Below are 13,136 nucleotides of genomic sequence, written 5' to 3'. Positions count from 1 at the left end.
AACCATTTCGGGGCATTTAGTATACTCTATACTCATATAATGCATAATGCTAGTAGATAATTGTGACAATAACTTCAATCTGACGCATACTTAAACTGCGTTTAATTTATTGTAATCCAATGAAATAAAGATTCACATAACTTTCAACAAATACACCAATTACATGTACGCTACACTTGCCTGTCAACATTGGAACTAGTACATATCAATTGTTGATGTTGCACTGATCAATTGATATGTAATTGACAACCACAGTAAATGGAACGAATAATAGATGATTCGTCAGTGTAACTACTGGTAGAGCAATAATATAAACTTATAATCTTTTAATTCGTCGCTACCACCACTGCCACCGGAAACCATCATCAATCCATATCGATGTGTTTCCTGCGAGTCGTGATACGTTGTGTATATGATATGCTATTCGCTTCAACCATCCAGACCCTAGCAGAAATAAAGAAGTTGTTTAAAAATAAGTAAATATGCGCTTGACACCCTAATCGAAACAACCAAGTCATAAGATAAGAGGTAATACAACAATGCCATTCCATGACGTGCAATTGTTTTAAATGAGATGCTTGGATCTGTATTCTGTCAGCCAATCACCCTCACCAGATAACAACGTCATCCACATCTTTACGAATGGGAAAACAAACCTGAAATAAGCCCGCAAGTAAACAACCTGCCAAGCACCCAACCCAACCAACATCCCCATTGTGCCAAACGCAAACCACTTCACACGCTCATTGGTCGATTCGTTGGTGTCGCGCAGCTTCTGCTCGCGCTGCCGGAGGTATTCCATCTCAGTGACGATTTCCGCAACCACCTCCTCGATCCGTCGAAGGTCGGTTTCCACTGGCTTCAGCTTCTCGGCGGCCTGAACGCTTGACCAGTCCCGCGCGTCGGCACCGATTTCAATATCTAACTCAACTTCGCGGATGGGTTTGTTTCCGGCGCCTAGATAGTGTGGATGCTCATGTTAGGCTGATACTCTGCATGGGACGGGGAAAGGGGGGCGTACGGCGCGAATCGGAAATCAGATTCTCGAAACACACATCAAACGCTGTGTCTTCGGAGGGCGTCAAAGTCTGGCGATTCTCGCCAACAACATCCTTGGGACGACTGTAATCGTTTCCGAGCGCATCTTTGATCTATGCCATTATTCCATACAGTATTAGCATCCACTTTCAGCTTTTGTCACGCAATTTCAGGTTTCTTTTCCCAGGCAAATGCAGAATAACGTACATGCATATTAACAACTTGGCCATCTCCTTTTGTCCCCGAAACAATTGCCGTTACGACCACAAGCTGTCCGGCAGAGACGAAGTTGCGGATGCATCGCTCGTTACTGTGTTGTTGAGCGGCGAGCTCGAATTTCAGGGCCGAGCTCAATGAGGTAAACAGAACGAAGAAAATACCGAGAACGGCCCTCGGGTTTATTGTAGACGACACCATTTTTGCGCCGTGCCTTGCCGTATCGTACCGTGCCTAGCTATGCTGATGGGGTGGTCAGATTATTGTCGTGTGGTCTTGAAATTGAAGCCAGCTATCAGAACTACCAAAACAGTTAAGGGGCTTGGCTCCACCGAACAAACACCGGATTAACGTAGACCCGACTTTTATACATGCCACAAGTCTGATATGTCGTTTATATATACATATTATTTAAATAAAACGACTGAAATTGCAACGGTTATGAGAATAATTGAACTTGGCTCGCGTCTGTATCACTACATATGTATCGTCGCAGCTACGAAACAATCCACCCAAGGTTTACATACATGATGGCGCCTCAAAGTTTTGAGAAAATAAACAAATTTTATCTCATCAAATACTTCAAAAAGAAAAAATATTAATGAAAAAAGAACATTGGCTTTGAGCCAAGAAGAAAATCGGAGGTATCACGAATAAGAGAAAAAGAGAAATGATTAGTGTAATAGAACGTGGCAGTCCTAGAAGTGATCCAGAAAGAAATGTTCGTTAGAAGAGTCGGATGGCGCCGATATAGAACGCTAAATAGCAAGAATCGTAGTCAAGAAAAGAAAGATAGACAATTAGGTAGATAGGTATTTAGTTTCAAAATTCAAACTTCTTCCGGCGGAAGATTTTGGAAAATGTCGAGTCCTTCTTCTCCTCAGACATTGCTGTACCAACACGAACAGGCGGTTCCGGTGGGCCCGTGTTCTTCAGGAAATCCGCCAAGGCACTGGTCTCTGTAGGGCGTGACGGGCGCTCCAATGGCGCGGCTGTGCGAGGCTGGCCTGACTTGACAACGAAGCTCGACACTTGGGGCATAGGAGGGGCGGGTGATGTTTCCGCATAGAACTTGGCTGAACGCATCGAGGTCATCGACTTTTTTAGTGTAGGGACTTTGTCAACAGATGTGTTTCGTCTGAAACGGCCTTTAAGACCAAGTACCGAGGTCCCATTCGAACTCTTGGAGGGACCAGGGTTAGAAGAGAGAATAAACGGTTCCGGGGCCTTATGGCTGACTGGGGGAGGCACTGAATTTAGGAAGTCGAGCATGCTTTCCTCCTGTCGTTGCGGCTTGGACGGCTTGGACGTTTCTATTAGTGCGTCAAGATCATCGTCAGAGTCGTCAATTGCGTATGGGTCTCGAGGACCACGGCGCTTCTTCGGGGGAATGGGAGGCGGTGCATCAGAACGATTGTTGCTTTCCAAAAGAGGGATGCGGGAACTGGTTAAGGAATTGATGGAACCAGTGTAGTTGGCGGAATCAGCACGTGTGCTGGCAAGAGACGCGGTGATGGAGGGTTCATTGTTAATCGAGGCTGTATCCATTGACATAAGCTCCTCTGAGTCCATGGTATTCCGAAAGGGGGCCACCGTACGGGGAATGCGATGAGTAGATGCGCCAGGTGGGCCTTCTCTGATAAAATCGATCAAATCGGATGTCTTATTACCACCATTACCTGCAGCATCACGAGCTTGAAGTCGCGGTCCATTTTTTCTTGGTGAGCTTTGCGAGTCCCCAGCCCTGGCAGTCGCTCGCGAGGCACCGGACTGTGCAGTATCTGGCCTAGTGACTACAGAGGTAGAGCCATTGCGTTGATGACTGCGGACGCTGCTCTCAGAGGGTCGATTGGTGCCAACAGATGTATTACCTTGGGGGCCAGTTCCACGAAGAAATTCTGCGAAGTCGCGAACGGATTCATGGCCTGTACGGGCATCACGAGCTTGGGGCATTGTTGATTTGCCTCGGTCCGATCCTGGACTCACCGGACTTGCTGGAGAGTGCACACTGGTAGGCGTAGATTTCGCGCTATTATCCTCGGGTGGATGTGCTCTGAGGCCGTTGACAAGGGGAGTGTAGGACTTCACGCGAGGACTGGGAAGAGTACGATCCGTTGGAGTGCGTGGTGAATGTTGTTCACCTGGGGGAGCAGTGTTTTTAAGGAATTCAGCCAAATCAGCAGTACCCGAACGGTCTTGAGTAAGATCGTTACGAGGGGCATTCCAACGAGGCGACGCAGGTAACTATTGACACGTTGAATATCACCAAGTTCTACAATGACACAAAGAGTACTTACTTCCATGGCCCGCATGTTACGTGGTGTCAGAGTAAAGCGAATTGTCTCGTCGCTCTTGATGAGTTCATCTAAGGTCGGTTCCTCCAGATCTTCTCCAGATCCACTGGCTTCAGAAGATCGTCGAGGTCGCCCAGGGAGGGGAATATCGTTCTCTGCAGGATGACGGCCGATGAGAATCTTCAATTTGCTCGAGACAGTGGATGTAGCCGAGCCAGAAGTTTGTGGTCGTCTATCGCTGATGCTTTCAGACCGACGCGACTTGGTGGACGTTTGAGAAGTCGAAGATCCCAAAATTACACGCTGAACAGCAGCACGCTCCCGGCCAGGGGAGTTGTCGCCAGTGTTTTGACGATATTGGCCGGTGGTCGAAGGGGCGTGCGAAGCCGCGTAAGAGGGTGTTCGAGATCGATATACACTCTCCTCACTGTCATCGGAAATAGAATGCGCCACTTCAATACTTTCCGTGTACAGCGAGGACGTCGCACGACTGCCATTCAATGCGCGATGTGCTCGGTCATTAGTTATGTCTTCCGCTGATCCTTCAGCAGACGCATCCAATTGGCGAGGGTGAGAAGTAGGCGCAGTCGCACCCTGGCTTTGTGTAGATAAGTGTAAACGAGATTTGTCTTCTGAAAAATTGGTTTTTTGTTGCATTAAGCTGGGGTTGACAGGCGGCATGGCGGCTATCCCTTGCGTTGGGAGTGGATGATCGTCGCGATAGCCAGTGGCAATAGGATCCTCCTTTTGCTGTAAATCTCTATTAGATTTTCTCCTCGGTCTCTGCGCTGGTAGGCTGGATAATTTAGGTACCTGATAGGTACCCTGACCCTCGACAACTTCACCATCGGTTGCATGATCATCTTCCTCTTGTTGGCTAGTAGCGTTAATGTTACTTGTCTTTTGGGAGTTCTTAAGAGCTTGGGTTTCACGCTCCAACACCTCTAAACTTTCGGCTTTGCTAGGAGCCCTGGAGTCGACCACTTCTTCCTGCGCGGCATCGAGATGAATATGGGCCGGTGTTTCGTCGCTGTCCTCGCTCTCATGCGTGGTTTGTGAATATTTCTCTTCCACCTGAAGTGATTCCTCATCTTTGGTGGTCTCAAATGCCTCCAGTGTAGCCAAAGGAAAGGCTGTGCGTTGAACTGGAAGGGATTGAGAACGCTTATGACTTGCTGAGGATGTGACAGACTGGGGTTTTGCGGATGTTTCTGATGATGGCCGAAGCGAAAATGTCAGCTGCAAGCTTCTCCGGCGTACCTTTTCAATGACGGTAGCCTGCACTGCCTCTACCTCCTCCGGGTCGACCCAAAGACCGGGGATTTCGATTTCATTCACATCATTGTCGCTGACCGGTATGGCAATATCAGCTGGTTCGTGGGTTTGCGGATGTTCTTCTTCGGTCAGATCCTCGTGTGGAGGATCTCGTATGATCGATTCATCAACCAGAGTGGATGTACTAACGCCACTAGCGAAACCCCGTCTTGAGAAAGATTCGCGAGAGAGAGTCCTCGATAATGTTGGAGTGCGCGCTCGCTTCTTCCATGTTCTCCATAGACGACCCAGAGTGGGGTTCAGGGCCAATTTTTCCATGTCGTTTTCATCTACAGTTACCCTTAAGTTGACGTTATCCAGATCAGCCGAATTGGCGGAATTCCGGAATGATGCAAGTCGATTACCGGCATTTTCACCTGCAAGAACCAATGCGTGCTCGCCTAGGTACTCGATAATAGAGGTTAGAAAAATGGCGGCCGCTGGGGTAATATTTCCGGCATGGTTGGAAAAGCGTCGTGGGGTGTCGTCAGACTCATCGAGGGTCTCCAGAGCGATATACTCGCCTTCTTCTTCCTCTTCCAGGTCGCCCAGTCGGGTGTAAACCATGCACCTCAAACGAGTCAATTTCCACGATCGGATTAGATCGAACTCGCCATTTGGTTTCTGGCCACCTCGGAAGTCTTGTATTTCATCTTCTTTATCGCCACCCATATATTCACTCAACTCCTCATCGGCGGCAGATACCACCTCCTTCGCAAGCCGTGGCTTGAGAACGTCGGCGATTGCGGGGCGGAGATCGGCCAATTGCGTCGATTTGGCAGAAGCTAGAATATTGAACAGCAAATAGTCGAGGAATCCATTCAATAACGCAAGGCTCCCCTGGGAGACAATGGCATTGTCACCATCCCCGAGTATCATGGCATTCTGTTCCAATTCCACACTCACGATCTGAGAAGCCGCGGAGGCTGCGATAAAGGCCGGCCGGGGATCAACGAGAGGCGGCGTACCTTGAAGGGCCCTGCCCACATCGCTCGAGACACTGACGCTCCGTGAGCGAGTGAACGGGCTAGGTTCCTGAGGTTCGTAGGTATTCTGCATGACTTTTTTGGTTTCTTTTTTCTTTTTTCGGTATTATCGGTCGTCAAATAGTCGTATCCAAGGTCGTGTACAGTGGCAATTTGGGTACTCTAACAATGCGAACAATTTAACGTCAAAAAGGAAGCGTCGTCACCGATACTCGCACATGCTTGTTAACACCTGATGCTACACTGGTGACTGTTAGTGTTGTCATTTGCAGACGAAGAGTATTTTATTCAGGAACGAGGATGCAGAGGAGGATATAGTGATGTTTCAATGGGAATCAACTGGGGGTTGATGAAACAGCACGGCGTCCGCTTCCGCAATCGAGTCATGATTCTTGACAGGAAACATGCCGAGTCATCCTAGGAAAGAGCTTGACGTACCGTATGCAAGCAGCATGGTGTACATGCGTTGAAGACTCAACAGATAAACAAGAACAGATAAAAGGAAGGACAGTGCCAGTATCGCACCGATGATATTATTATGATCGGGGTCGCAGAGGTAACAATAATGAAATAAAATGGCAAGAAAGGCGGCGCTCGTGCGGATTCAGGAGAGGAACCGATTAGGTACAGCATGGGTCCACGGGCCAGGAGCCACAGTGGGACGGGAAACCAATGTCCATCATCGCCCATGCGACGTGCTCGGTCGCAGCGGATCCTGACAATGATAAGGTTAGGTGGTACTAGGTACAGAGTACCTGATACACCGACATAACTACTACATCCTAGCTAGTACTTACTACCAAAGGCACACGAATGCTGCGTTCATCATTCGAATGGCTCGAGTCATGGACTAATCACACTGATCTTGCACCTTGAGGCGATGTCCACATGGGCTCCGGATTAAGTAACAAGCAGAAAGTTCCTTGACCCACCGCAGAACATCCCGGCTGACCCACTTGTTCTCGCCTATATCTGCCTAGCAAGCTAACTAGCCATGTACTACTGGATTCACGTAGTAGTTACCTCGGTACGTACAGCGACTTACGTGGAATACATACATATATACTTGTGCCCAGTGATAAACAATATTCATTCAGCAGCGAGAATGATTCTACTACTCCCGTAATATAACAGCCAATGTACTAGCATAAGCAGGGACAGTTGGTAATCCGATTGGCCTCGCCCCGGCACCTGCTGGCCAATCATCTGGCTGGAACAGGGGTAGTTTGTCAGGACTCTGGCAGGGTTCAGCGAAGGCCGAACTTTGAAGAGATCCGGAGCCTGCTCATTCGCGCCCATTCGCCGCGATGGGGCGATCCCAGTGGTGGGTCTGCCGTTCTATTGGCTGGTAACGAGTACACTACTACATTTCGGGCGCACTCATGCAAAGAATTAAAGAATATGAGTTTTAGCCCCACTATAGCCCTATTTTTGAGCTTGTCTACTACCCCTGACTCTGAGTGATACATATACATACATATACACATACCATATGTGTATGTGTATGTGTATATATATAATGTATACAAGTTGATATAAGAGTTGAGAAGCAGTAAGTATGGGGGACGGAGAATAAGTCGGACAAGCCGCATTACTGAATACTAATAGTGCCCGCAAGGCATCGATAGCTACATAGTCATCCGTACAGATACTCTACTAAGTGCGGGAGGGGGTTATGCAGGTATGGGGGGCCAAAATCAGGTTCCATGCATTTTTCGCACGTATTCAGATCCGTAGTTCATTGCCATCGTTATTATTCAATCGTTCAATTGTTCAATTCATCTAATACTATATAGTAAGAGCTACTTACGGCTGTTTCAGTAGCAATCATTTAAATTGCGGCCTTCGGAGATTCGACACTGTGCCGGCAATGCAGTTGCCCCGTCATCGTGAGAGGACATCAAACGAATTTGATGAATCTAATGGCAGGACTCTAGTACTTGCGCAACATAGCCTAGCACGTTCGGCAAATCAAGCTCGCTTGTCCAGATTTGGCAGTACCCCAGGATAGGTTTCGGTTCGACTACGGGGTGTAAGTTGGAACCAAGAGCATTTATGTATCCCATTTAATACTGCGTACGACTATAAATCTTGATTTGGCTTCCACCATCTCTGGTAGACTTCAATAATCAATATGGTCAAAGTCTCCTCTATCCAAACTCGGCACACCATCCCCACCCCCAAACCTAAAAGGTTGATGGGGCTTAATAAGATAACAATCTCCTGAAAGCGTTATTTAATTACTTTTCTCAACTTTACTAGCTCTTCGGTTTCGACTACATATGCAATAATTCGGAAAGTAATAGTGATAATGATATAGATTCATCCTCTTAACTGTCGCCTGTTTCAGGATTCTGTTTTCTTAACGGCCGAAATAGCGCCTGCATGGAATTAGAGGATTTAGCTCAGCGCACGAGATGATAATAATCCTGCCTCCCCGCCACTAGTAGTAGTGTCCTTCGTCATGAGATGTGGCTATGAGACATCGACCGGGATTAACAGCCTGCTAGTTCTCACTAGCTATTCTACATGGCGGGCCTAAGGCCAGCTTCGTCCAAATGATTCATCATCATCAGTTCTGCTTGCTTATAGTAATAATACTTCTGCAGAAACATTATATCCTCCTCATTATTCTGTCTGCTAATGGCAGGGAAATCCGGTTTTCATGTCGATCAGTCGCCTAACAATTTCGAAATTGAGGGAAAACCTTCCTAAATCATTTGTCGCGGAGTCCGAATTCATGCTTTCCCAGGCCCACTTCGAGATTGAGCGCTCCTCAAAACTAAACAATAACGGAAAAAAGTTAATACTGGTCATCGTTGATAATTTAACGGCAAGTGCAAGAGACCAATTCTGGTCTGACAGGAATCGGTGTTTCAGAGATATGGGTCTCCACATATGACAGCTGGGTAGTGAGCACGGACTCAACCAGCTTCTCAGAAACCATGTATGAAAGAAACCTCCGCTCCTTTTCGGATCTATGACCATGATTTTCTGGGAACTAGCGACTCTCTGTGCTACCATGTCGTAAACCAATACCATACTATAAAGTGTAAAGTCTTACCATTCTTGGATGAGCAGCCGGCCACTTAGGGAATAGCCAAAAAGCAGAGAAAGCACATGAGGAAAGCTGAAAGGCTATATATCCATATTGAGATTCTCTTATCCGGGACAAGACAGGTGGAATTTGTATGAAGAGCACAACGAATTTGTTTCAAGGCAGTATCGAAAGTGTACCGATGATGATCTTTGTTGATGGTGTTGGGAGGTGGATGGAAAGAAGATGGGCGGCAGATACTTTTTCTCATAGCAACTCTCCCTTCGCACTTTCCCTCGCTTTATAGTAACCGTAGGGTTATCGGCGAGTGCTGGCTTGCGGTCATCAATCAGTGGATGTGCATGCTGACTGCGTGGTAGAATGACTGTTGTCGTTGGACACACAAGAACTACATTCTTAGGGGTAATTATTCGTCAGATACCTAAAGGTTACTGAATATGGGGGCATGGAATGCCATTGTACTGTAACTACGACAATTGCTGTCGAATAAAACTAAGACAAGACACAGTATTTATTCGCACACGTAATAAAAGCCAAGAAATCGTATCATGACGTATGATATGGTCATGGTATGAAACCATTGTAGCTAAATGTACACAATGCCGCAAGGTCAGTTTCCTACTGGTCACCGGAGCCAGCCATCAAAATATGTCAAAATTGTCGGGGTATCGAGACTTTTTGAGGTTTTAGTTGCTTTTCATTTTGTACCTCGGTTTCAAGAACCTATGTGATGGTAACTACGCTAAGATGTTGCTGCTACCTCGTAGGTGTAAATCTTAGGACGTTCCAAGGCGTACACAACTCCGTCTGCGAAAAAACTTAGCTCATCCTCGCCAACGGCTGCATTTCCGTCGAGCAGTCGTTCAGAAAGGATTTGCTCAACCCTCTTTAGAAAGTCCGCTGGTTGTTGCTCTGCCGATATCGGCAGAGATTCCTGATCTTTTCTTGATCCGGCAAGACGGGCGAGCTCCTCAAATTCCTCACGAAGGACAACGTTGCGAAACATGCCTATCACATGTTTCAAGGCTTCATCGAGAAAGAAGCCAGTAGAAGGCTCGGTGTCGCTTTCGAAGAAGGGAGACTGCAAGCGACCTTCACGAAACCCCTGCACACGATCATGGAGATATGTTTGGTACTTTTGTCTAGTAGCACCATGAATACCATTAATAAAAGCAACAAATATTTGTTTGTCCACTTCAATCATGTCGCGTGAATAATCTTTCAACACTTGTCGGATTATGAGATTGGCAATTGCGGTGTCGCTATCCATATCATCTTCCTCGTCATCGTTGTCGTTCAAGTCGCTGTCAGTCTGGTGCCGATCGTTTCGAGCCAGCAGCATCAATTCATGCATGGTCATTTCTGCTTGGTCTTCGACGTCATCTGGTATCTCGGGAGTCTCAATATATGAGACATTTGTGTCAAAGTGTACAGAGGTTTCAAATGAAACCTGCGATTCGTCAAGGTTTAGGTCCTCCACATAACTACCCATACCTTCAGATTCATTATCAAGGTCGAAACCGCTTTCACAATGATCATAGAGCGAAATTTCTTCATCCATGGGGATATTAGGGTAGATCTCAAAGCCGAAGATATCATCGTCATCTTGATATTGGCCATCGAGATATTGACGTACAGGGTCGCTGAACTCCACATGCTGAGCACTCTCTAGCTCAGAGTCGTCAGATTCGTAGCCAGATTCGTAACCATCGAATTCATGATCAATAGGACTTTGAAATTGGAGGTATTGTTTGGGTGTGAGCGGAATGGGAATCCCCAGCTCTGGCAAAGTCGATGAGATGTTCGTGAGAGTAGTGATTGTGGTGGCCATGGAGATGTCAGAAACATCATCTGAGGCACACGAGCTGTCGCGATGTAAGGAGGAAGAGGTGACATGCGATTGTGACAACATAGCTGGAAGCGAGTTCCAAGGGGCTTTTCTTTTCAAAGCCTCTTCCATGATTGTCGTTATAAGGAAATACACTTTGAACAGGAGAGAAAAAGTTATTCAAGAATGAGAATCTGTGTCGATGAAACCTGAGGTTCGACCAGAGTCAAATTTGATACCGATATAGCTTGGGTATCTGTTGAATGCTAGCGAAGAGCAATTTTTGGGTTTAACAGGAAGGCTCCAGCCACGAGTCACACGTGCGGGTTCCATGGTGAACGATGCTAAGGGATAATGACTTTAGACGACTGGCAAGAGGCCAGACTGGTAACAGTTTAGAAACATAGCAAAGTCACGATAGCAGAGAAGAAGGCTGTAATTTAAGTGAAGCACGTCACGAATTCAGCTATAGCGCCTTTTGAATTCGTGTTTTTTGAATCTGGTGTAAAGTCGCTTTGTTTCGGTCGCAATCCCTTGCAGTGTATTTGGTAGAGAGAATAAAGTGTGTCGAGATGTTGTGAGGTTGAATGAATACGAAAGGCTATTGTCAGGGTTCGACGCGTCGGAAGGTAGGAGGCGGGTCCGGGATAGTTCTCGTGGAGGGGAGTCTAATCGTTTCTCCAGGGTTTTGAATCGACGGTGATTGTATTTATTGCTGCGCAGCACCAAGGTAGAGGGGTGTTGGAAAATATTGATTTTGTCGACTTTCGGTCCCCGCAGTCTGAGGTGGAGTAGGCTAGACAGAGCCTACGGTGCACGTCTAGCAGGTCAGTGTTGGGAGTCAAAAATGCGATAGATGTCTTTTCGGACAGTTACTGTACGGAATACAGCAGGCGCAAGATGTCTTTGATGGGTGCGATGCGTGATGGAGGATGGCGAAAGAGCCGTGCTGGGAGGAAGGAGGCAGGAGGCAAGAGACTGCAAAGTCACAGGTTCGCTTTTCCCTCCTAGTTTCGGCCCAGCTGAGTCGCTGAGTCTATGACAAACGTCACATCGCAGCCTGAGGCAGCCATGTTGCCCAATCAGGGAAAGTGCAACAATGCCTCGGTTGCCAAGACTTGCCTTCCATGACTTTCCGTCAGTGATGACGCTGACATCTTTCATACTTCTAATCACTATTATTATTAGTGAGTTAATGTACCAGCTGACCAACATCACCACGAATGATAACCCGTCGCAGAAACACGAACTGGAAACGTCTCCAAGATGCACGAACGGGAAATTGATGTGGTATTTCCCCCTCCAATTGTTACGATTTTTGGCCGTGAACAACCCTAGCCTAGCCTAGCCTCCGGGTTTTGCAGGCCTAAACCTTCCTAATGCCGTGACTTGCATTAAACGGCCAAACACCACGATGATCTCACCACTAAGAGGCTCCCGTAGACATTTTTATGCAGGAACACACTTTGGGATGTCTTTGTCCGTCGATACCCCGTCTCTAACCGTTGCGTGAGTCTTGTTGCTGGTTGATGATATTTCTCTCTTGTGAAACACTTGCACCCACCCCAGCAGTTTCGCTCTAATGGCGGCTGGGAAGCAATCATGAAAAATAAATATGGACTATTGAGTCATTCGAGATTCGAGGCAGCTCTCTGCTGGAAAGTGTCCACGCAATGTCCAGTTCTAGAGGCACTGGCATGCTAATTTGGGGGCCAATCATGGTAACTACAGAGTGCCCAGTGCCCGGTGCCCAGTGCCTACGACAAGAACCTAGAAGAGAACTCCCACTACTAGTAGTCCAACAAGGTCTAAGATGGCCCTGGGCGAGTGGCGTGGTGAATGTGAATTGAGTGCCTCAGGCAGTACGCCCGCCGCAACCACCTTCCTCGACGGCTTCATATTTTTAGCATGAAACAGCAACTCTGTTCTGTTATTATTATCGTCATTATCATGACCAATTTTATTCAGAATACACACAAAGTCCTCTGTACTTTATTATTCCCGTCCTATTAATTGTGAGGTTTAACCGTCGGGACAAAGGATGGCCTGAATTGCGAGCGTCACTTTCTTTGTCCATCTTTTAGCTTTCTAGTTGACACCACCAACGGGTGCCCTGTGCCCTTGGAGTGTTGTTGAAACGAGAAATGTCCTCGAATCTGAAAATAGATGCGCCCAAGCAGCGTGTCTCGAGGATGCGATGATATGCAGGCATGCTCTAGTGCTAAGACCAACAAAGAAACAAGCATCCCACGTTCCGTGCGAAAAGGCATTAAGCCTTCGAGCTGCAGCATGTAGCGAGAGGTAGATCATCAACAAAGAACCGCCAGCATTGCATTACAGCTGCAGGAGTCCTGCACTGAACTCATGGCTATGGTTTTTGCATGCTAACGTATTTGTTGCTG

General features: G+C 47.1%; 3 protein-coding genes across 3 annotated transcripts; all 3 read right to left on the bottom strand.

The window, feature by feature from the left end:
- Nucleotides 1-195: 195 nt before the first annotated feature.
- On the bottom strand, nt 196-1,586 carry BGW36DRAFT_372143 (COPII-coated vesicle membrane protein). Its single transcript, XM_046215443.1, has 4 exons — nt 1,246-1,586; nt 1,022-1,151; nt 657-957; nt 196-584 (listed from the first exon to the last, which is right to left on the bottom strand). Exons 1-4 carry the CDS (start codon nt 1,453-1,455, stop codon nt 566-568), a joined length of 660 nt encoding a protein of 219 aa, XP_046075445.1. The 5' UTR covers nt 1,456-1,586; the 3' UTR covers nt 196-565.
- A 107-nt stretch (nt 1,587-1,693) lies between these two features.
- On the bottom strand, nt 1,694-6,396 carry BGW36DRAFT_372139 (uncharacterized protein). Its single transcript, XM_046215442.1, has 4 exons — nt 6,287-6,396; nt 3,552-6,091; nt 2,853-3,498; nt 1,694-2,792 (listed from the first exon to the last, which is right to left on the bottom strand). Exons 2-4 carry the CDS (start codon nt 5,919-5,921, stop codon nt 2,077-2,079), a joined length of 3,732 nt encoding a protein of 1,243 aa, XP_046075444.1. The 5' UTR covers nt 5,922-6,091; nt 6,287-6,396; the 3' UTR covers nt 1,694-2,076.
- A 3,252-nt stretch (nt 6,397-9,648) lies between these two features.
- Nucleotides 9,649-10,866, bottom strand: BGW36DRAFT_424357 (uncharacterized protein; the record flags this gene model as incomplete). Its single annotated transcript, XM_046219950.1, has 1 exon — nt 9,649-10,866. One exon carries the CDS (start codon nt 10,864-10,866, stop codon nt 9,649-9,651), a length of 1,218 nt encoding a protein of 405 aa, XP_046075443.1.
- Nucleotides 10,867-13,136: the final 2,270 nt, after the last annotated feature.

This window comes from Talaromyces proteolyticus (assembly GCF_021365285.1).
Source record: "Talaromyces proteolyticus strain PMI_201 chromosome Unknown BGW36scaffold_3, whole genome shotgun sequence".
NCBI classification, from domain to species: Eukaryota; Fungi; Ascomycota; class Eurotiomycetes; order Eurotiales; family Trichocomaceae; genus Talaromyces; species Talaromyces proteolyticus.
Note: the sequence above shows the minus strand (reverse complement) of the source record. Positions and strands in the feature narration are given on the sequence as shown.